The sequence below is a fragment of the Malania oleifera genome, chromosome 1, assembly GCF_029873635.1.
Source record: "Malania oleifera isolate guangnan ecotype guangnan chromosome 1, ASM2987363v1, whole genome shotgun sequence".
In the NCBI taxonomy this organism is placed as follows: domain Eukaryota; kingdom Viridiplantae; phylum Streptophyta; class Magnoliopsida; order Santalales; family Ximeniaceae; genus Malania; species Malania oleifera.
This window is the reverse complement of record NC_080417.1, coordinates 113,876,636-113,902,079: the sequence shown is the minus strand read 5'-3', so window position 1 is coordinate 113,902,079 and position 25,444 is coordinate 113,876,636. Positions and strand designations below refer to the sequence as shown.

The following is a 25,444-nucleotide window of genomic DNA, read 5'->3' as shown; positions in this document are numbered from 1 at the left end:
CGGTAAATTCATCTTTATGGTCCGATTGTAAACCAGGTAATTCTTCTAGAAAAACATCTGAAAATTCTCTAACCACAGGAATATCGACTTGTTTCAGTTCTTTTTTTGGCAATTCCTTTATGTAGGCAACAAATCCCTTGCTATCTTGAATCAGTTTCCTCACCTGAATAGATAACGCAAGCTGTGGTGAAGTGCGCACACGTGAACCAAGAAATCTGTATTCATGCTCACCCGGAGGTCTAAAAATCACTTCTTTCAAATGACAATCAATACTTGCAAGATTAACTTCCAACCAATCCATACCCAAAATTATATCAAACCCCTGCATGTCTAATATCACAAGATCAGCTGGCAATACTTTTTCCTAAATGGTCACTAGAAAGTCCCTAAGTATCCTCTTACATCTCACCACTGATTCAGCCGGCGTAGCTACAGCCAACCCAACATCTAACAACTGTGCCTCATACCCTGTCAATTTAGCATACACCGACGAAATAAAAGAATAAGTAGCACCTATATCAAACAAAATAACAGTTTTATATCAAAATGCAATAAGGGTACCTGTAACTATGTCTCCAGCTGCCTCGGCATCACCCGGTATCAAGGCATAGACCCTCACCGGTGTAGTGTTCCTCTATTGGCCTCCACGGGGCACCTGATAACAACCCCGAAATGGTCTGGGAGCTGGTCCATGTGTCAGCAATCCTTGACATGACCAAGACCTATGCTTGGGTCTCCCACAATGATATCAGATGTCCTCTCCCATTCTACATTCACCTATATGCCTCCAGCCACATCTAGGAAAAGAAGGAATAGTCCATCCACCTAGAGGACCACTGCGCCCATCATCCGTCCCTGACTACCTCCATATCGATCTCCTCTCCATGGGCCCCAGCTGGAACTCACCTAAAAGTCCTGAGGCGTGGGCCTCTTCCTCTGACTTTGACCTGCGGCACCTCTCTACATGCCACTCTCGATAACGGCAGCCTTGTCCACCACCTCCACGAACGTCTGAGCCCAAAAATCGATGACTTTCTTAAACAAATTCTGCATCAGACCTTCCTCAAATTTCCTTACTTTATTCTCCTCGTCTAGTGCCAAGTGTGGGGCAAAGTGAGACAATTTAATAAACTGTACGACATACTGTAATACTGTCATCTGCCCTTGAACTAAATGCAGGAATTCCACTACCTTTGCACTCCGGGCGATAGTAGGGAAATATCGCTCGAAGAACAGAACCTTAAATCGACTCCACATCACTGGCACGAGGTCAGGCCTTTGTTCCTCAATCAATCGCGTTGATCTCCTGTAATGACCCGAAGAATAGGCAACTTGGGCAACTCTGAATTTTGTCGACGAATTATCTCTTAATCTCGTCGACGAGGTAACATGGCTCGTCGATGAGAAGATACCGAGAGGATATTTTGGGAGACTTTGAATTTCTTCAATGAAGGGGAGAGTTCGTCGACGAATTTCCTCTTGACCTCATTAACGAGGTGACGTGACTCATCAATGAAGCCCCTTGTATAAATAGCCTAAAACTCGGATTTAAATGTAGAAAAATTAGAAAAAATCACTCTCTCTCTCTCTCTCTCTCCTTATAGTTTCTCTCTCCTCTCTCTTCGATTTCAGCTTCGTCGTTCACTAGATCGACGATCTGAGGCCACCATGACGCTCTTTGGGAAGTTCTCTCCAAATCTGCCGGAGTGGATTATTGGTGGGAGTGAGTTTAAATTCATCCCTGATTCAAGGTAAGGCTAAATATTCAGAATTTGGTCTTCTCGTAGTTATAGCAAAGGTTATTCACAAAGAAATATTGAAATTTAGTTTTGGGAGTTGTTGGTTTCAGGGTGTTGCTCGAGAAACCCTGCGAGTGCAGGACGATTGGATTTTTTGTGGGGGGTTTCTTCACAGTGTCAGGTAAAGGAATAAACTAAAGCAATTATTGTCCATACAAATTACTAGTATTTATTAGAAAATTAATTTTCAGAAAAGCATGTATTATATCCGAATATTATTGAGTAAATGCATATTTGGGGAAAATACTATCGTTATATAGGAGTTACGATTTTAGAATAAAATGTATGATTTTATTCAGCATTGTGCGGCATGAATATTATTTTTACATGATGTGTATTATGTAGTGACTCGAAGAATAATAGCATTTTAATAATAATAAGAGGGAGAGAAAATAGAAACAGAAACAGAAGGAGGTCGTAGACTTCGTCAATGAACGCGGAGCGTTCGTTAACGACATTGCATTTTGGGATAAATATAATTTCAGGAAATTGCCCAGCTTCATCGACGAACACAGGGTTTCTTTGACGAAGGTATAAAGGATTTCGTTGATGAACACGGGGCTTCGTCGATGAGAAAATACTGAGATACGGTTTGGGTTGCTCTGAATTTCGTCGATGAACACAGGGTCTCGTCAACAAATTTTATGAAGGGCTCATCGACGAGGTGACGTGTCTCATCGACGAACCTGACCCTATAAATAGAGGAAACCCAAGATTTTAATCATTTTCACTGCACCTCTCTCTCTCTCTACGTCTCCCTCTCCCTTCTCTCTTCGATTCCGGCCCCACCAGTCGCCAGATCGACAATCCGAAGCTACCACGACACTCCTAGCAGAGTTGTCTGCAAACCTGTCGGAGCGGATCATCGGGAAAACAGAGTTGAAATTCATCCCAAATTTAGGGTAAATCCTTTTAGTCCCCTTTTGGCCTTATGACAGTTATAGGAAATGATGTAGGCGGAGAAATACTGATATTATGTTCTAGCATATATTGTTTTCATGGTGTTTTGTAGGAGGTTCTGCGGGTGTTAGGCTGGTATTCCGTAGGGGCTTTCTAGTAGTCAAGTAAGGGAAATATGCTATGCTAGGTATTTTTAGAAACATTATACAGCTTATTTAATCATGAAAAATTATGTATTTAAGTATGGTGTGACTTGTGAACATGAATATGGTATGGGTATATGTTTTACGAATGCTAGTTTCATGATTTTACGAATTTCGATACCATGAGTATGTGAATTTCAGTACTATGATTTTATGGATTTTAGTATCATGATTATATGAATCTCAGTATTATGAATATGCAATTTTCAGTGTTATGAATAGATAATTCTCAACAGTACAACGTATGAATTACAGTACTGTTTATGCAGTATCATGGTTATTTCAGTACTTCAGAATCACGGTAAATCAGATATATATATATATATATATATATATATAAATGTACTATATGATATCAGACCTTGTTGGACTTGCAGCTACAGAGCACGGTACCGTTGCTATAGATACTATGTTACTTTATTAGTGCAACCACCTATTTAGATAATACGTGGTAAGGTCTTTCACCTAGGCCCTTGAAGAGGTTAGGCTCCCCATCCAGATATGGGTTGAGGTGGGCAGATCGACCTTCGGAGTCCAGTGATTTATTCCTGGTTGGCTAGCCAGGGTAAATCTAGCCTTTGAGCTGCACAACCTTGTCATGAGGGGGGCAAGTCATGACACACAGATAGCCACAAGGAACAGTTTCAGTTACTATTACATACGTACGAATTTACAGAAACAGGGACCATACTTATGTACACTAAAAGTACTTTGAATTATAATCTATATTACTGCTATGTTAAGCAACATGGAAAAAGGGGTGGTATATTTTATTATTGGTACTGCACTTCGTATTTAGTTATTCATGTTTATATGAAAATAGATTTCATGATATATATATATATATATAGTAGCTCATTTGTCACACACTAGTAATAGCATATTTCTTCTTACTAAGCGTTGGCTCATCCCAGTTTTGAAACATTTTTCAAGTGATCCAGGTAGGCGAGCATATCAGGCTCGTCGATAGAGGGGCTTCAATAGTGCACTGTCAGAGAGTGAGTATCATTTTTGGGAGCATTTTTGTATAGCCCTCACCAGTTGAGGTTATTTTGGGAACAATGATATATGTATATTTTGAGATTACATACTAGCACTTTGGTATTGTACATAAACGTATGTGGATATGTTTATATGATTTCTGCTTCTCACTGCTTAGGTTGATGATGTGGTATCAGAGTATGTTAATTGTTATAGTATAAAAAAAAAAAACTAGTTAATTAAGCAAGTCGTTACACATTATATTATGGCAATTTTACGAGTAAGCATGTTTTCAGGAATTATGAAATAATGTAGTATATGATGATTTTGAAATACATGATAAATGACTTATTTACTCAGAATGATATATATGAGATTTTCGGCGCAAGACCGTGATTGATAGCTGGGGCAAGGTCGTGTATGTTATATGTTTGGCACAAGGCTATATTTATGAAAGTATAGAAATGCTATCAATCATTTTATGTTAAATGCTATATTATCATGTATTATATGTTATGAGAACCCGGATGTTAGTTTAGTTCAGTTTCAGGAGCACAATACCGTAGCTATATAGATCAGATATCTATGTTCATATTTGTGCTAACCGCCCCACAAGGGGGTGGGAGATGGACAGTCGATGTGGCTTTCAGTGTAGAGTTATAGACGTTTACCTGGCAGTCCGGACCAAGGTGTGTCAAGCCCATCGTACTTATAGACATTTTTGACTTGGCAGTGGTCGGCTAGCCATTGTCGGGTCCCGCCTTCAAACTGCACAACCCGTCATGAGAGGTAATACATGACATTAACTAGCTATTCATCCTAGGTATGTTTTCAATATTATCAGTTATACCATATGTTTTATGAACTATATGATTTACTAGAAAATACGAAAGTATATGATTATTCAGTATGTTATGATGAATGTTTCTGGTATATGAAATGTACTACATATGTATAATTACAACAAATATTCATGTTGTCACACAACTATATTTAGTTTATTTTCCTTTACTGAGAAATGTCTCACCCTCGAACTTAAATAATTTTCAAGAAACCCAGAAATACCGGTGGATTGAGGCCGCTGTTGAGTTAATTGGTACTACCTAGTTAGGAGGGTGAGTTTTGTGCTAGGATCAGGAGATTTTTGTTGTGGGATCCTAGATGTATTTTTGATATTTTGGGGTTCTATATAAATACAGTATCACTATGGATTGTAGTTAGCTCTGGTATTTTATATATATATTTTTTGTTATAAGAATGTGATTTACATTTACTGCTGTCTAGGTTCCATTGCATATGACAGGTGTCCCCGTTACCCATGGGTTTGGGTTGACTTATTTATTAAATATGTTTATTTATATGATAAATTAAGCAGGTCGTTACATCTCCACCAGTGCTTTGCCTCTCCTGTTAGTTTAAACGATGCAAATGCCACTTTATGTTCGTCTGTACATGAAAGCACCACCAAAATCTCCTTAATATCCTGAACCCAATTCTCAACCACAACTGGATCAGCACCTTCAGCAAAAGATGGAGGCTTCATCCGCGTAAAATGCTCGATCATGTAGCCACGCTCTCCTACACTTCTAGCCATCTCAGCCATCACCTGCTAGGTGATGCTACACAACACTGCATCTGTATCTCCATCTCCTATACTGGAGGGTCCAAGTCTATCACCTCCAGCATTCATACCACTACTCCTCGGATCCATCCTGAAAATACGAAGGACACTATTTAAGTATCCTATCTCCCATACAAATCTAATTTATTCCATTCAATTAAAACCTCAGATTCACTATTAACTATCCCTCATTTTCCTAACCCAAAATCCAACTCTACAACCTATACACACGACTCGTCAGTAGTTTACTATGGTTTTCCTGAAATTGCCACCCTAGAAAAAATACAGAAACCACCATAAAAATCATGTACCCATAACACAGAACAAAACCTCAAATCCTTTTCCTATATTCTGGTATTGTTTCCGATGCACTCTAGTGTCTACAGAACCTAGCAACCTAGGCTCTGATACGAAACTGTAATGACCTGCTTTTATATACCACTTTATATATATATATATATATATATATATATATATATATATAAACATATGGCAAACCTGTCTGTAATACTACTAAAAACATCTCAGGTCCAAAGGAGTACTGGGAAAACTTTGTAGACAATACATTCATAAGCAGCGGTAAACGTGAAACTACAAACAATTATATATAATACCAAAAAACTAAAAAGTCTCAAAATATACATCACAAAATATCCAGTGACATCTATCGAAATCCTGAGATCTACCCCCACACCACTAACACCACAGAAACACTTACCCTTCCAGAAAGGGCAGCGCAAGAACTCCTCTACCCGCAAGCCTGATCTGCTCGCCTAACTGGATCACTTGAAAAATGGTAAGTCACTGGGATGAGACAACGCTCAATAAAAGGAAATATGCTATTACTAGTGTGTGTCAATTGAGTTATACATTTAAATCTACTAATATAGTACTTGAATTTGTAGAACTACTAGTCTAGTATACTATACAGATCACATTTAGTATAGCTTAAAATACAACTAGATATCTGCATTTTCTTGTCACACATAATTCTAATATTATAATAAAACTGTTGCTGCACTGTATATTTGTTTATATATATAGTGACTGTGATAATACCCTGGGATCTAAATGTCATAATTTAACCCCTCATGATAGGGTTGTGCGACCCGTAGGCGGGACTTACCCTGGTTGGTCTATCAGGCAAGTCAATCCATATCTCTATCAACCATCTGGCCCACTGCAGTCTCTCTGGGCATACTACTACTCTATCTCGTCTAACCGGCCACCTCAACCCAACTTTCAGAGGAGACTGCAATCTATCATGGCACGGTTAGACGGAATCCACACAATATTTAAGATATGTGGTTGCACTCTAATCTGATATAGCAACGGTACCATGCTCTGCTGTCTAAATCTGACTAAATATTTCCACAGGGTCTAATACTATTTAGTATTGATATATATAATTATCTTACTATTTTTACCATGATATTGAAATAACCATAACATCTTTAAACTGATCTGCATAATCTGAATTTCTGACTAAATAACTGAATAAACTAAATAATCGAGTATTATGGATTTGAAGTCGTGGCATTTTGAATAATACTTTAAATCATATTTTTCTGAAAACTAACATCAATATTTTCCTTCTAATAAACAATAAAACATGATATTTGTAAAACTGTATAAATACTATACTAAACTGTAATATACTTATGCCATACAATAGAGTAATTAAATCTCATGCTTTAAAATTTACATTTCCTGATATAATAATAATAAAATTCTAAAAAATTGAATAATAATACCAATACCTATATAATTTTCTGGAAAACTCTTTAAATTCTTAGCATAGCATATTTCCCTTACCTAACTACTGAAAAGCCCCTACAGTGTCTAGTCCTACACCCGCAGGGTTTCCCGTTCAACACCCTAAAAACAATATCTCTCTAAACAAAATTTTAGTATTTTTTCGAGTACTACATTTCCTACAACTGTGAAAAAGCCAAATACTAATTAAAAAGCCTTACATTGAATTTGAGATGGAGTTCAAGTGACTCCCACCAATGATCCACTCCAGTAAACTTGAAAAGAGCTTCCCTAGGAGTGTCGTGGTGGCCTCGGATCGTCGAACCGGCAAGAATCTGGCCCAGAATCTTAGAGAGAAGGGAGAGAGTGCATTTTAGAGAGAGAATGAACTAGGAAGAAATGAATTTTGTAGCAAAAATATGATTTAGGCTATATATAAAAATGTTGTTCATGTAGTCTCGTTGAAGAGACACGTCACCTCGTCGATGAATCCATGGAGGTGGTTCGTCAATGAAGACGGTACCCTCGTCAACGAATCTCACACCCTGAACATAGCCTCTCGGTAAATTCTCGTTGACAAAACTCGTGTTCTCATTGATGATCCTAATAGGCATTTTCGTCGACGAACATACTATTCTCGTCAACGAGACCCATTTTAAATCCTTTTTTTTTTTAAATCCTTTTCCCTTCTCTTTTCCTTATTATTTAATTCCAATAATCATCTAGGTTATTACATATTGGTCCCTCGATTACAGAGAGTTCTAACTTGGGAAACTGGCAAGTCGACAATGTTCCTATATGGAGATCTGGGCACACTATCAGACCACCCAAGGTATGAGTTTGAAGAGTTGGTATCTTATGTTTTCTTTACCAGTTGCAATGATCCAACTACTTTTCAAGAGGCAGTGCACGTCCAGGAGAAAAGTAGGTGGATGAGTGCTGTGATTAAGGAAATGAAGTTGCTGCATAAGAATCAAACTTTGGAGTTGGTGGAACTTCCAAATGGGAAAAGGACTATAGGCTGCAAACAGGTATATAGGAAGAATGAGGCAATTTCAGAAAATGAATGAAAGAAATTCAAGGCACAGTTAGTGGCAAAGGGGTACTCATAGAAGAAGGGAAAAGATTATGATGAAATCTTTTCACTTGTAGTCCGAAACACTTCCATTAGGGTTGTATTGGGGTTAGTAGCTCATTATGATCAACATTTGGAACAAATGGATGTGAAGATAACATTTCTTTATGGTGACTTGGAGGAATAGATTTATATGCTACAACCAGAGGGATTCTGTGAACCCGGGCAAGAGCACTTAGTTTGCAAGCTGAAGAAGTTTCTTTACGTGCTGAAACAGTCTCCAAGGAAATGGTAAAAAAGATTTGATTCCTATATAATCAGAATAGGATATAGGAGGTGTGAGTATGATTGTTGTGTGTAAGTGAATGGCCTTGATGACAGTTCTTTTATTTTCTTATTGTTGTATGTCGATGACATGTTAATAGCTGCAAAGGATTTAATTGAGATAAATTAGTTAAAGGATCTGTTGCAAAAAGAGTTTGACATTAAGGATCTTAGTCAAGCCAAGAAGATACTAGGGATGGAGATTCGTTGGAATAGATCTGTAGGGTGCTTGTGGTTATCTCAAGTTTAGTCATATCATAAAATACTCACTTGAAGTGCTTGTATACTCTGAGAAAACATGCCAATATGTGTTTATACTCATATAGATATAAAACACAAGCTTTTATAAGTTTTAATTCCATTTTCAAATACATTCACAAGCAACCCATGTTTATCAGCAAAGGGTCCCAAGGATAGGGGAGGTTACAATCCTATATATGTAGCTCCCCTTAGCTCTAATATCTTTTGTAACTCTACCCGATTAACTCGGGTACGGCTACAACTGATACTTATCAAGGCACTCACCTTACTCAGTAAGCCCTCAGACGAAGAGTTTTACTTCACCTTATTTATTTGTGTTATTAAACTCACACTTTTTTTTTCATATCCATTTCATCATCTAGTACATGAGTGTCCTCGGTAACCAATACATGCGCGTCTGTAACTCGTGGCTGCCCTGAGGATATTCACCGCGCCATGCTTTCCCCCATGGTCGAGGTTGTGCGGCCCGAAGGTTGGATCTAAACTACGGTTTCCCTACCCGATTAGATCAAAATAAACAATCCATATACCTGTTTGTAGTACGAATGGCCTGCCTAACCATGGTCCAGACTCCAAGGGACAAAACTACCCTTCTCACTAGCTCATTCGACTGTCACGCCACACTCTCCACGAGACCGTGTGGTTGCACTTATCATCCGCTAGTATTGGTACCATGCATTCTATCACAATCCATCCATCAAGGTTCTCATTTTCACATTTACACATTCACATTCCAGTATTCCCATTTCAACATTCACATTTCACTATTCACAATTCAGTATTCACAATGCAGTATTCACATTTCAGTATTCACATTCCAACATTCACATTTTCATATTAACATTTCAATATTCACATTGCAATATTCACATTTTTATATTCTCATTTCAATATTCATATTGCAATATTCACATTGCAATATTCACATTTCCTTATTCACATTTCAATATTCCTAATTCAATATTCGTAATAGGTTCTCATTTCACGTATTTCAACATTTCTCAGTATAAAAAAAATCGTTAATTCATACTGCCACATTTATCATAGAAATCAATTTTATATATATATATATATATATATATATATATATATATATATATCATGTTCCATCATTTTTCCAGTAAACATATCCATGTTACATATTTCATCATTTTTCAGAACATACTCTTTGATATATCACTTTTTCATTGTTTCTTAATAAAACAATTTTCTTATCATTACAGTTCAGTATATAAACATCACTGGGTTTCTCTTATATTCTTTTCTACACAAAAATATTTCAATATATGTTTATCTCGTATTCTCATAATTCGCCATGCAGTTCACACAACCCAACATGTTCTCAGTGCAACTCATATGCCACACAGTTTTTTCTGTTATTTATATCATAATATATAGATAGCTAAAATATCATATCACCCTTTTCACATATTTATTCAACCCATAATTTCTAAAATACTGCTATAATTTATTCCCCTTACCTGGCTTACTGAGAGATTCACTAACACCCTAGATCCTACGCTTTAGGGCTTTCACAGCTCAAAAACATGAAATTCACATTTTCCCAAATTAATCAAATCAATTCCCAAAACAATTCTCATTTAGCACTTCCTAGGTTCTGAATACTTCAAATAGCCCATTAAACCCTAAAATACTTCACTTCCACTAATTTTGGGATGGTGCCCCGGAACACCAAATTGAAAATCTACTCCGGTTAAGTTACATAGAATCTTCCCACGAACCTCATGGTATCTTCTAATCGTTGATTCGGCTTAAAATGGAGTAGAAATCGAAGAGAGAGAAAATGAGAGAAATTACGTTGAAAATGACTCAGGGTCTATTCATAGGCCAGCATTCGTTGACGACTTAAAGTGATTTGTCGACGAACCCATAAAGACACTTCATCGACGAGGAGGCTGGTTCATTGACAAATTTGAAATTCCATGAATTTCCCTGACTCTCAGTATCTTCTTGTCGACGAGACACGTGTACTTCGTCGACAAGACATAGAGGGACATTCGTTGAAGAAGACCATTGATTCATCGACGAACCCCTGCTGATCCCACTTTTTTCCTTTTCCTTCTCTTTCATTTCTTTTATTTTATTACTTTCATTAATTAAATTTTCTAGGTCTCTACAATCCCCCCCTCGTTATAAAATTTCATCCTCGAAATTGTTATTCATCACATTTTCATCCTTAAAGAAAACATCCTAATTTTTGTAATTACCCTCACTTATGGCAGAGGAATACCTTGGTTACAAATAAAGAGTTTTGGAATTACAATCATGTACATCAAAAGAAAACTCCCCTTAAACCATTCATAATCAAAACCAAAACACTACCTATCCTATACAATACAAATCCAAAATACATACCTTGTTATTCGCTTTCTTTTTCCCAGTTTAACCCTAGGTCTAACTGAACAGGTGTGGGTATCTTTGGCGCATCTGTTCCTTTAACCCCTAGGAAGCTTCCTCTACCGCATGATTGCGCCATAACACTTTTACCAGTGGAATCCTCTTCATACGAAGTTCTTGTTCCTTCCAATCTAAAATCTGCACTAGCGTCTCTTCATAAGATAAGGCATCATCAAGCTCCAGTGCCTCATAACTGAATACATGGGAGGGATCTAGGACATATTTCCTTAACATGGAAACATGAAATACGTCATGGATTCTAGAAAAAAACTGATGGTAATGCCAACCTGTAGGCAACTGGAACCACTCTTTCAAGAATTTCGAATGGTCCAATGCACCTAAGGCTCAGTTTACCCTCCTCCTAAATCTCATAACTACTTTCATTGGTGCCACTTTCAGAAAAAACATGATCCCCTGCGTCAAACTCTAACTATCATCGATAAGTATCTGCATAACTCTTCTACCGACTATGTGCTGTTCTGATCCTATTTCTAATGAGTTTGACTTTATCTTGAGCCTGCTATATCAGCTTTGGCTCCAAAACTTGTCTTTCCTCAATCTCTTTCCAATACAATGGGGATCGACACCTCCTACCATACAACGCTTCATATCATGTCATCTCAATGCTAGTATGGTAGCTGTTATTATAAGCAAACTTGACTAGTGGTATGAACTGTATCCAACTACCTCCGAAGTCCAGTACACATGCTCGAAGCATATCCTCCAGTATCTATATCGTCCTCTCTGTCTACCTATCTGTATAAGGATGAAAAGTTGCGTTGAACATCAATTGAGAACCCATGGCCTTCTGCAAACTCCTCCAAAACTTAGAGGTAAACCGTAGATCTCGGTCCGATACTATGGACACTGGCACACCATGGAGTCTAATTATCTCCTGAATCTACAACTCTGCCAGTCTGCTTAAGGAGTAGTTAACTCTGATGGGAAGGAAATGAGTAGTCTTTTTTAATCAATCTACAACCACCTAAATAGCCTCCTATCTATGCAACGTTAGTGGTAATCCCATGATAAAATCCATTGATATATGTTTCCATTTCAACTCAGGGATGTGAAGTGGCTGCAATGTTCCCGCCGGTCTCTGATGCTCAGCTTTCACCTACTGGCATGTCAAACACTGCGCTACAAACTTAGCGATCTCTCTTTTGATACTGCTCCACCAAAAAGACTTCCGAAGATCCCTTCCCATTTTAATGCTACCAGGGTGTACAGTATATAGGGATCGGGGCGCTTCCTCCAAAATAACTTTCTTAATCTCAGGGTCAACAGGTACACATCGCCTGGTACGAAACATCAAGGCTTCATCATCTAAGATACTGAAATCTGCCTCCTGACCATCCTGTACTTTTCCCATAATTTTTATTAATTCTACGTCTTTCAATTGAGCAACTTTAATTATTTCCTGTGGGGTCGGTTATAGTACTAGATTGGCAATAAAGGCCCGGTGATCACCCTCCACGAGTTCCAAACTGAGCATTTCTAAATCCATCTGGATCGGATGCTGAATCATCCCTGCAGATACTGTTGCTTCCACTGATTTCTGGCTCAGAGCATCAGCTACCACATTAGCTTTTCGTGGGTGGTAACTGATGGTGCAGACGTAATCTTTTATTAGCTCCAACCATCTCCTATGTCTCATGTTTAATTCTTTCTGCATGAAGGACTACTTCAAGCTCTTTTGATCAGTGAAAATCTCACACCTACCCCTGTATAGATAGTGTCTCCAAATTTTTAGTGTGCAAACTACCGCTACTAACTCCAAATCATGGGTAGGGTAATTCTTCTTATATTTTTTCAACTGTCAAGAGGCATATGCTACAACTCTCCCCTACTACATCAAAATACATCTGAGCCCTTTATGTGACGCATCACTGTAATTACGAACCCTTCTTCTCCTGAAGGAATCATGAACATCGGTGTAGTAATGAGCCACTGCTTCAGTGAACCTAGGCAAGAGCACTTAGTTTGCAAGCTGAATAAGTTTCTTTACGTGCTGAAACAGTCTCCAAGGCAATGGTACAAAAGATTTGATTCTTATATAATCAGAATAGGATACAGGAGGTGTGAGTATGATAGCTGTGTGTATGTGAATGGCCTTGATGACAGTTCTTTTATTTTCTTATTGTTGTATATTGATGACATGTTAATAGCTGTGAAGGATTTAATTGAGGTAAATTAGTGAAAGGATTTGTTACAAAAAGAGTTTGACATTAAGGATCTTAGTCAAGCCAAGAAGATACTAAGGATGGAGATTCGTTGGAATAGATCTGTAGGGTGCTTGTGGTTATCTCAAGTTTAGTCATATCATAAAATACTCATTTGAAGTGCTTGTATACTCTGAGAAAACATACCAATATGTGTTTATACTCATATAGATATAAAACACAAGTTTTTATAAGCTTTAATTCCATTTTCAAATACATTCACAAGCAACCCATGTTTATCAGTGAAGGTTCCCGAGGATAGGGGAGGTTACACGCCCATACATGTAGCTCCCCTCAGCTCTGATATCATTTGTAACCCTGCCTGATTAACTCGGGTACGACTACAACTTATACTTATCAGGGCACTCACCTTACTCAGTAAGCCCTCAGACAGAGAGTTTTACTTTGCCTTATTTATTTGTGTTATTAAACTCACACTTTTTTGTTCATATCCATTTCATCATCTAGCGCATGAGTGTCTTCGATAACCAATACATGCGCGTCTGTAACTCATGGTTGCCCCGAGGATATTCACCACGCCATGCTTTCCCCCATGGTCGAGGTTGTGCTGCCCGAAGGCTAGATCTAAACAACAATTGCCCTACCCGGTTAGATCAAAATAAACAATCCATATACCTTTTTGTAGTACGAATGGCCTGCCTAACCCTGGTCCGAACTCCAAGGGGAAAAACTACCCTTCTCACTAGCTCATTTTACTGTCATCTCCTCTGTCTCATGTTTAATTCTTTCTGCGTGAAGAACTACTTCAAGATCTTTTGATTAGTGAAAATCTCACACCTATCCCTGTATAGATAGTGTCTCCAAATTTTTAGTGTGTAAACTACTGCTACTAACTCCAAATCATGGGTAGGGTAATTCTTCTTATATTTTTTTCAACTGTCAAGAGGCATATGCTACAACTCTCCCCTGCCGCATCAGAATACATCCGAGCCCTTTATATGACGCATCACTGTAAATTACGAACCCTTCTTCTCCAGAAGGAATCATGAACATCGGTGCAGTGAGCCACTACTTTAACTCCTAAAAGCTCCATTCACATTCATCAATTCACTCAAACTTCACACCATTTCTGTTCAATCTCGTCAAAGGACTATATAATTTAGAGAAACCTTCAACAAACCTGCGGTAGTACCCAGCCAATCCCAAGAAACTTCTGATTTCATGCACATTCTTAGGTCGCGCCCAGTCTACTACCGCCTCGATTTTGCTCGAATCCACCAAAATACCACCCCTAGATACCACGTGCCCAAGGAAGGTAATTTGCTCCTACCAGAACTCGTACTTCTTGAATTTTGCATATAGTTTTCTTTCTCTTAACACCTAAAGCACTATTTTCAAATGTTCCTTGTGCTCCTCTGGGCTCTTTGAATACACTAGTATGTCGTCGTTAAACACCACTATGAATTGCTCCAAATACTGGTGGAATACCTGATTCATCAAATCCATAAACATTACGGGAGCATTTGTCAGTCCAAATGGCATAACCAAGAATTCATAATGGCCATACCAAGTCCTGAATGCTATCTTCGAAACATATTCTGCCTTGACCTTCACTTGATGGTACCCAAACTGTAGATCTATTTTTGAGAAAGTCTGTGTCCCCTATAGCTGGTCAAATAAATCATCGATGCGGGGAAGCAGTTATTTATTCTTAATAGTCACTTTATTTATTTCCCTATAGTCAATGCACATTCTCATCGATCCCTCCTTCTTCTTCAAAAAAAAAACTGGCGCTCCCCAAGGTGACACATTGGGCCGAATAAACCTATTATTTAACAATTCCTGCAACTGTTTATTCAATTCTGTCAATTTCGCTAGTGCCATTCTGTACGACGCTTTCAAAATTTGTGCTATCCCTGGAACTAGATCAATAGCAAACTCTACCTCTCGATCAGGAGATAGTCCCGGCAACTCCTCGGGAAAAATATCAGGAAAATCCCTCACTATCGATGTAGAGACCTAGTGAGTTATAGCAATTAAATAATAAAAGAAAGGAGAGGAAAAAGGGAATAATAAAGGGGGGGACATATGTCTCGTCGACGAGGAATTATGAAGAGGGTTGTTTGCATGGCCTGAAATTTGTTAACGATAAGTAAATGTTCGTCGATGAACACTCTACTTGGCCTCGTCGACGAAGTGACATGTCTCGTCGACGAAGGTTGGTGTATAAATAGGCTCAAATCCGATTATGCAAGGAAATTTCATGTAAAACCCTTCTCACTCTCCCAACTTCAGCTCCCTCACCTTCTTTTTCATTTTCGGCTCCATTTTCTACCAATTCAACGATCAAAAGCCGCCACATCAATCTTAGGAAGATTCTCTTCATTACTATAGGAGTGGATCGTTGATTAGGCCGACTTGGGAACCATCCCAAAATTTGGGTAAGTTAGTTAATTTCAGTTTTATTAGATTTTTGGTGTTTCTGGACTGAGAATAATATGTTAGGTAAGATAATATTGAGGTTTTGTTAGGAAAATATCAATTTCAGGTGTTGAGCTGGGGACCACACGGGTGTGATTTTTGGAGTAATTTGTATGGTTTTTCATAAGTCAGGTAAGGGGATAAACTAAGTCAGTTATTTAATGAAAATATATTTACTATTTTACAACATTTAATTTCAGGTAAATATGTATATTGTAGGATTATGTTGGAAATAATGTTGTTGATCAGAAATATGGTTCTCATGTATAATATCATAAATATGATTTTAGAACAGATTTTATGTTCTGAATATTTCCCTTTTTGTGTGGCATGAGTAACATTTATCACGGAAATTATGACGATGAAATATTATGTTTTTAGCATAAGTATGTCATTACTGCTTTCAGGAAAATATTAAAATGATACAGGGATTTTCAAACTAAAGATTTTATATGATATGCTGGCGTAAGGGCCGAGGATTTTATATGATATGTTAGCGTAAGGGCCAAGGTTTTATATGATATACTGGCATAAGGGGGGAGGGTTTTTATGATATGCTATATCGGCATAAGGGCCATAAATTTTATATGATATGTTATGCAAGGTTTTATGAAAATATTAACATGACAGATATTATTATGAAATAGTCATGTATCATTATTTGGAAATATGTTATATGTTGTCAGAACTTGGTTGGCTTGGTTTAGGCTTTCACGAAGCACGGTACCGTAGCTATATGATCACAATCATGTATATCTTAGTGTTACCGCTTGTCGTAAGGAGCAGTGGGAGATCGGTAGTCGATGTTGTTTTATGGTAGTGCAGGCATCCCTCTAGTGTCTTAACCAGGAGGGGTAGACTCATCGTACTTACAGACTTATATTGATCTAGCATGGTCAGTCAGCCATTGCTAGGTCCCGCCTTCAAGCTGCACAACCCAGTCATGTAGGGGTAAGACATGACACCAGTCAGCTATCCATCCAGGGTGTTTTCATGTACAGTTATATGAGATGATTTATATGTATAGAAATTCAGTATGTTATACCATATTATGATAAATTATGTGTTTCCTAGATATGTTACGGACAGTTTTATGAAAAATGATTATTATACTGTTACATGTAAAACACTACATTACTCATGTTGCCACACACTGATATTAATTTATTTTCCTTATTGAGAGGTGTCATATCCTAACTATATAAATATTTTAAGAAACCCAGGTAGAGGAGCGGCAGAGCTCCGCAACAGTAGAGACCGGTGGAGCTATCCTATCTAAAGGGTGAGTTGTTGAGCTAGGGTCAGGTTTATTTTTAGGTTATGACCCTAGGGTACAATTGGCCTTTTTGGTGGATGATTGTATATATAACAGGTTTAATAGAACTCTGGTATTGTGGTTGGCTGGATGATATGTATGTGATTTCGTTTCCTACTGCATAGGTTTTAGGATGGTATTTTGAGTATATCCCTGATATCCATGGGTCCAAGTGGATTATTCTATTTTAGTTGAATAGGATTTCAGAATTATTGCTATATTAAATATAAAAAAGGAAATATAGTAAATTAGGCAGGTCGTTACTGTTTGGTATCAAAGCCTAGGTTGCTAGATTCTGTAGACTTTAGAGTATAGCGAAAACAATACCAGAGTATAGGGAAAGGATTTGAGGTTTTGTTCTACAAGTTAGAGACAGGACTTCCACAGTGGTTTTGTGTTTTTTCTAGGGTGACGACTACAGGAAAACCATAGTAAACTATTGCCGGGTTGTGCTTCTAAAGTGTAGGACTGAATCTTGAATTAGGATAGGGATGTCAAGATAGGGGGATGATATGAGATTTTAGTTAGACATGTAATTATAAGAATAGGGTCCCTGAGCCATGTTTATTGTCTTTTCAGGATGGACTTTGGAGGAGGTAGTGCCCATGTGAGTGGTAGTGAGGGTGTAGAGCCCTCGAGTGCAGGCAGAGCTGATTCAGATGTAGTACTACGCAGTGTGGCTCAGCAGGTTATGGCTAAGATCGCTAGGAGCTCTAGAGAGCAGGGAGGCCAGTCTACAAGCCATGGGTGCACGATAGATAAATTTACCAAGATGAATCCTCCGGCATTTTCAGGAGGAGTTGATCCCGCAGCCGCCAAGAATTGGATGCAGGAGATCAAGAAAGTTTTGGTGGTGTTACAATGTACAGAGGAGCAAAAGGTCCTATTTGCCACCTATAAACTGACACGAGAGGCTAATAGGTGGTGGACTACTGTGAGACTTTTGGGGCAGCAAAGGACGACGCCGATAGTTATGACATGGGACCGATTTAAAGAACTATTCTTCGACAGATATTTCCTAACCACTGTTAGGGAAGTTAAAGTGGAAGAATTCCTGAATTTGAAGCAGGGACAACAGTCGGTCCAACAGTATGCGGCGCAGTTTATAGAGCTATCCCGCTTCACCCTGTATATTGTTCCTAATGAAGTAAAGAAGGTAAGACAGTTTGAAAGGAGGTTGAGGTGTTTGATATACAAGTAGGTAGTAGTTGTTGACTCTATGAGTCCAATCCTATTTTGATAATGAAAAATCACTTGTTATTTGATATGTGCATTGAGATTGTGAACAAGAACAATGTTTAGCATGCACGGAAGGATAACAAGTGCCATGAAGATTAAAACATACATAACTTGGCACAATCCATGGAATTAAAAGAGTAGAAGAATGAAGATGCAAGCGACAAGTTCAAGAACGTCATGGGAATGGGTACTTAGAACTTGTGTATACACATATTTCATATGATTTAATTTGAGGCTCAAGATATACCCTAGACTGACCTTAGGACTCATGCATCTCATGAACATCATTAGGGAATATTTATGGACTTAGAGATATTTTTTAATCTTGAAAAATATTTTATAAAAGAGCCACGAAAGAGAGTAAAGCAGATTTTTTAAACTAAAAAGAAAAATTGAGGAAAGGTTTAGTTCAGAAGACCAAACTTCAAGTTCAATTGTCTGAAGATTGAACTTTAGAAGACCAAAGTTAAGCTCAGTCATCTGAAGAATTTTTTCAGAAGCCCGAAGATTAAGTTCAATCATCTGAAGAATTAATGGTGAAACAAAGAACCCGATAGAAGCACCTCAGAAGACTAAACTTAGACCTTAGTCATCTAAACCCGACACTTCAAAAGACTGAACCCTAACCTCAGTCGTCTGAGCCTTAACCCTTAATCGTCTGAACCTATGGGAAAGATTAAAAATTTAATTTTTAATAAGAGAACACACGAGTTATTTTTTCACCCAACGGTCAAGATTTATTCTAAGGGCAAGATTACCTATATAATTTATATATAAACCCTAGTGCCTAACGAGATGAGAAGAGAACAAACCTTTGGCATACGATTGAAGAGATTGCACGTTTAGCACAACTTTGAACACACTGCTGAAATCTTAAAAACACTTTATTAAATATCCTTAGTGTTCATAACTATATATTTTATTGAGGGATATTTTCTGGAAAACATTATATTCAGTTTTTGATCTTTGGAAATCACATTTTAAATATATATATATATATATATATATATTTGCATATTACAAAGATCATATTGTGGTTGAATATTTAAAAGAAAGCTTTCTGATTTTGATCGATATAATATTCAAGACAAAGCTTTTGATAAGTTCACATTTGATATTCATGCATTTTCGCAAAGTGAACTAGAACCCTAATTTTCTCCAAAGTTTTTACTTATATCATTATTTTGGGAGATTTGATAAAAAGGGAAATTGTGTGTTGAAGCATATCATTCATATAACGATTGTATCGTTTCATACATACTGAGCTTCAAGTTTCATCATATGTATATGTGATAGGTTTCAATTATACTCACTAGTTTTGTTAGAAGCGAATTTTGAGTTGTTTTGCAGATTTGACATTATATAATTGTAATCACGGTTTGGGTTGTGAACCAGGTGAGGAGGAAGTTGTGCCTCTTGTAAGCAGTGGATGTAAAGGAAGCTTCGTACCAATTTAAGGAGTAGAGATATAGTGGAATCCTTGAGTGGGTTGCTCAAGGCGAGGACGTAGGCCGGGTTGGCTGAATCTCGTAAAATCGTGTTTGCCTTCTCTCTTCCCTTATCTTTTTATTTTCCGCATTGCATTTCAATATTTAGCTTGCATGTGAATGTTGAATAACTCCACATGCAATTAATTGGGTAAAAAGAATTCAATGATAAAATAAATTTAAATCAGCCTCAAACTCCTATATTTAATTTTTAAACCTATAAATCGGGATTAAGTGGTAATTAATATGAAAGATTTTAAAAATACCCAATTCACCCCCTCCCCTCTTGGGATTACACCTAAATTAACAGTAGTGTTGAAGATACAAGACTTTGCTGAGTTAGTCAACAGAGCGACTTTGGCTGAGGCCAGTGAGCGCATGGATGCAAAGGAGTAAGGACAGAAGAAGAGATCTACACCTTCAAGCTTCCAGCAGGGATCTAGGCAGGGTCAGTGGAGGAGAGGAAACTATGGTAGAGGATAGAGGCAAGAGACTAGGGGTCATGAGTTTCAGGTGGTGTAGAATTTTCTTGTCTGTCAGACTTGTGGATAGGGACACTTGGGAGAGTGTCAAGTGGAGAGAGTTGTCTGCTATCACTACGGTAGGCAGGGACATCTAGTGCGAGATTGCCCCACACCACCTGATACCGCTCCTGCTCCCAGACCATACCGGGGAGGCTATTGGGCACCCCATGGAGGCCAGCAGAGGAATGTAGCTCCAGCAAGGGTTTATGCTTTGACGCCTGGAGATGCTGAGATAGCTGACGATGTGGTGATAGGTATGATTAACATGTTTTCATTTAAAGCTATTGTATTGTTTGATTCAGGAGTCACACATTCGTTCATGTCTATGGGGTGTATTAGATTATGTAGGATAGAAACACTGTTAGCTTTGGTGTATTCCCAAGAGGGGGGTGAATTGAAATTTAGAACTTTTTCCTAGGTTTGACTTAAATAGCACCAGTACATTGACAACCTAGGGTTTGTCTATGCAGTTCCAAATGCGCAGATAAATATAACATGCAGAAATTAAAATCATACGCAGCATTCACCAACTATAACATACGTGTGCAGAATGTAAATTGCAGAAAGATAAACAGTGCACACAAGATATGTTATCGGGGTTCGACCAACTGTGCCTATGTCCCTGCCTTGGCTACACCAACACAAGGATTCCACTAATGGCTCACTTAACGGGTGGAGCGGCTTCTAATACAACCAGATCAATTACCACAGGGCTGACCTCAACCTTAACCAGGTCAATTAGCGGGGCTAACCTCAACCTACATGCCTTACCAAGATGGCGCACCTAGCTTTCCTAACCGGGTCTAAACCAGTCCGGGACTATTTCAAAGGGCTAGTCTCCCTCTTCAAGCCCGTGCTTGGAAATACAACAGTATTTGAAATACAACGAAAATGTACAGTGATTATACTTTCATGTAAAGCAGATGTGTACCCAGAAACGCGCAGTATACCTAATTAATCAAATGCGCATCAATGATGTAGGTAATGTAAGCTCGGTGATGTGTATATATTGTGCAAATAACACTCAACAAGATATGATCACAATAATGTTCAAGAGTGTTCTGACCAAGCTATTTCTTTGAAACAGTATATATCAAATCTCAATAATAAATTAGGGTATCAAAGATGCTAATCAAATATTCAAACGAACTTAAAAATATTTTCTCAAATTGTATCAAGCACAAGAGTTGTTTGAAAGAATAATATAGCTTGTTAAAAAAAATATTTTGCACAATAAAATCAAGTTATAGGAATCTTTGCAATGACAATGCAAAGATCCTTAAGCTACTAGGTTTTTCCCAACACAAGATTTATTAAATGAAATTTATGGGAAAACCTTTGCTAACTCCCCAAAAATAAATCAATCAATCAAAAAAAAGCACTGGGAGTATTAGCAACCTCTACTAATTAATAACCCAAGAAAGAACTCTCACAAAGAAGAAAATAATCAATGGAATGAAGGTGTGAGAGTATTTGGAAGTATTATAGGCAAGATGGGATTTTGGGTTTGAGAGAATTTTTGCTAATGATTTTTCTTAATCTCTTCATTAATTGAGCAAATGGACTCATATTTATAGTCAGGTAAAAAATTATTACCATTCGGGACATAATGGGCATTATTAAAAAGTCTCAAAAGATTAAAATTCGATTAGCCCGAAATAACCCTGTTTTATCGTGGTTATTTTATTTTAACCGGCTGGAGTTCAGATGGCCGAACCGAGGTTCGGTCGCCCGAAAAGACACAGCTTTAAATATATTCAACTAAGTTCGGTCGCCCATGTCGTGTTTTGGCAGCTCGAATCAAAGTAAGAAACGTTTGTTCGTGACTTCAGGTGCCCAGTCCTGAGTTCAGTAACCGAACTCTTGTGTTTGGTCGCCCGATGTCTGATTTGAACTAAAAGGTTCGGTCGCCTGGGTTGGTGAAAAGTTCCCTTTAAAGGGTTCAGGTGCACGAGGAAGATACGCTCAAAATGGTTCAGGTGCCCGAACAAAAGTCAACAACTTGACTTATCAAAGGTTCGGTCGCCCGAAACGTTTTAAACACAATGGGTTCAGTCGCCCGAACACTCATAATATTTTCAATTAAGTCCATTTTTATCCTTGTCGCGACGTCCCGGGTGCGCGTGTGCCCCGGGCGGCGAAATTAAAATCAATTTTAATATTTTCATGGAAAAATATGGTGTAGGAGTCGCCACTAACCTTTAGTGCGGTTAGAACACATGATTACTACCCCGTTAGGGGTAGAATCGGTCTACATTACCAGAGTTAGGCTCGGGAGTTCGGTTACGCGAGGGGAAGGTACGAGCACCCCCTACGCGCCCGTTCTTACGAACGGTACCTAATTAATTTAAAATTATCCCTAAGTTAATCTAATAATTCTTTAAATTACTCATTTTTTTTATGAATTTATAAGTACATGTAAAAAATAAATAAATAAATAAATAAAATAATAAATAAATAAAGATAATATATATATATATATATATATATATATATATATAGATATTCCCTCAGAGCTTAGGGTACGTGATGCCCGAAGGCTCATACCCTCGCAATAAAATCATAGGGAATGGAATATCGAGAAAATATCTTATATAAAAAAAATAATAATAATAATGAGTATAATGATATAGAAATAAAAAATATAATATAAACTACTTAAAGAAAATAAATACGGCAATTATGTAGAACGCACATCATGATAATGATAATAACACCTAACTTAAATATATGTACATAACGTAATAGTAATAATAACACGTACTTTAGCATATATGCATATATGTATAATAATAATAATTATAATAATAATAATAATAATAATAATAATAATAAATAACTTGTACTCTAATTTATGGTAATAATAACACGTAACTCAAATAATATATATATACATATACTAACAGTAATAATAACACCTACTTTTAACATATATATACCCACACAAACAAGATAATAATAATAATAACATGCAGTAGGATATACAATAATGACACAATTCTAAAAGTATATGTATGTATATGTATATAATGATAAAGATAATAGTTGTAGCAATAATAATATTAATAATAAAAAGGTACATCTTAATAATACAATACTTGTCTTAATAGTAACATACAATTAATAATAACATATACAATATGGAAATAATTAAAGAAACAAATCAATCCTACAATTAACATGTAAACTATACAATATGGAAACAAATCAATTCTAAAATTAGTATGTAATTACACAATTATGAGTATGACAACAAAATAATGAAATTATGGAAACAATCAATTCTAAAATCAATATGTAGATATGCAAGGATAAATATGGGAACAAATAAGCTTTAACATTAGTAAGCAATAATATAAAATGATAAAGATGGGAACAACATTAAATAATAAAATAATGATTAAGAATACCCTAAATAATTATGCAAGTAAATGAAATAATCACATTACACATTAAATAGTACAATAATAAAAAAAATAAAAATAAAAAAAATAAAAAAAAAAGACCTAAATAATTACACAATCAAATAAGATAAATATGTTACCCGTTAAATGTCACGATATCAATAAATAAATAAAAACCCGAAATAATTATACAAGCAAATAAGGTGAACATATTACCCATTAAATATTACAATAAAAACAAAGAACCGAAAATAAGCATATGAGCCAATAGGATGAATATATTACACATTGAATATTATAATGACAACAAAATAAACCTTAAAACAGTAACCTATTACATATTAAAATTAACAACAATGATAAAAACCCTAAGTATAATATAAGCAAATAGAATGACTATTACATATTAAATGTTACAAAATCAACAAAGAAATCATGAATATATATACAAACCAACTAAATACATTGCACTTAAAATATTATAATATTAACACAACAAAAACCATAAATAATTATTCAAGACAATAATTGCATTTCAAATATTAACAATAAAACATAAATAAATACAGACCTATTACTAAAAGTATTACAACATTAAAACACATAAATAATATTACAACACAAAAAAAAAAAGGCTTACTATAATAATAGTAAATAACTTATATGTGCAGTGCCTGTTGTGTGCAGGAATCTGGGTAGGGGTTCCGTGTATGTGTGTGTGTGTGTGGGTGTTCAGGGACTTACAGAGGGGGGGTACCGCCGGGAGACGATGGGGATGTGGCGTTGAGGGAGGCTGCTCGTGGGTGTTGCAGAGTGGGAGAGCAGAGGAGAGCAGTTGAGAGAACAGCCGGCTGGCAGCAGGCTTGTAGAGTGCTCCGGCGGCTGTGGTGTCGGCGGCGGATGGGTGGTGCTACGGCGGCGAGGAAGGGTGGCCGGGGTTTGCTGGCTTGCTGCCGGTGTGATGGAGAAGAGCTCGGGTTGGCGGATGGTGCTGCCGGAGCTGGGCTGTGATGGTGTTGCCGGAGACTGGAGAGGTTGCAGATGAAGAGTTGCTGCGTGGAGGCTCGCGGGCTGTTCTATTCTGCTGATGCTCGGGTCTGATGGTGGTTGAGGAAGATGGAGCGTGAGGAAGAAGGGGGTTGTGGAGGATGGAGAGAGAGTGGTGATGGCAGAGGGTGGCGACGGTTGTTGGCAAGGGAAGAAGAAGAAGGAGAAGAAGAGGCTCTGGCTTGGCTGTCTCCTTCTTGTGTGCAGCGCCCGGCCGTGGCTGTCCCTGTGCACTCTGGCTCCCCCCTTTTATAAAATCTCAACCCTAAAAATTCCTTCTTCTCCTTTCCTTTTTCATTTTTATTCCCTTCATATTTTATGGTAATAATATATATAATAGTAATGACAAAAATAACTAATAATAATAATAATAATACAGAAAATAATAATAATAATAATAATAATAATAATAACAAGATAAATAAAT

General features: G+C 37.3%; 1 protein-coding gene across 1 annotated transcript; it reads right to left on the bottom strand.

The window, feature by feature from the left end:
- Positions 1–960: 960 nt before the first annotated feature.
- LOC131148285 (uncharacterized) lies at positions 961–5,486 on the bottom strand. The gene is made up of 2 exons (XM_058098006.1): positions 5,275–5,486; positions 961–1,306 (listed from the first exon to the last, which is right to left on the bottom strand). Exons 1-2 carry the CDS (start codon positions 5,484–5,486, stop codon positions 961–963), a joined length of 558 nt encoding a protein of 185 aa, XP_057953989.1.
- Between the last annotated feature and the right edge of the window lie 19,958 nt (positions 5,487–25,444).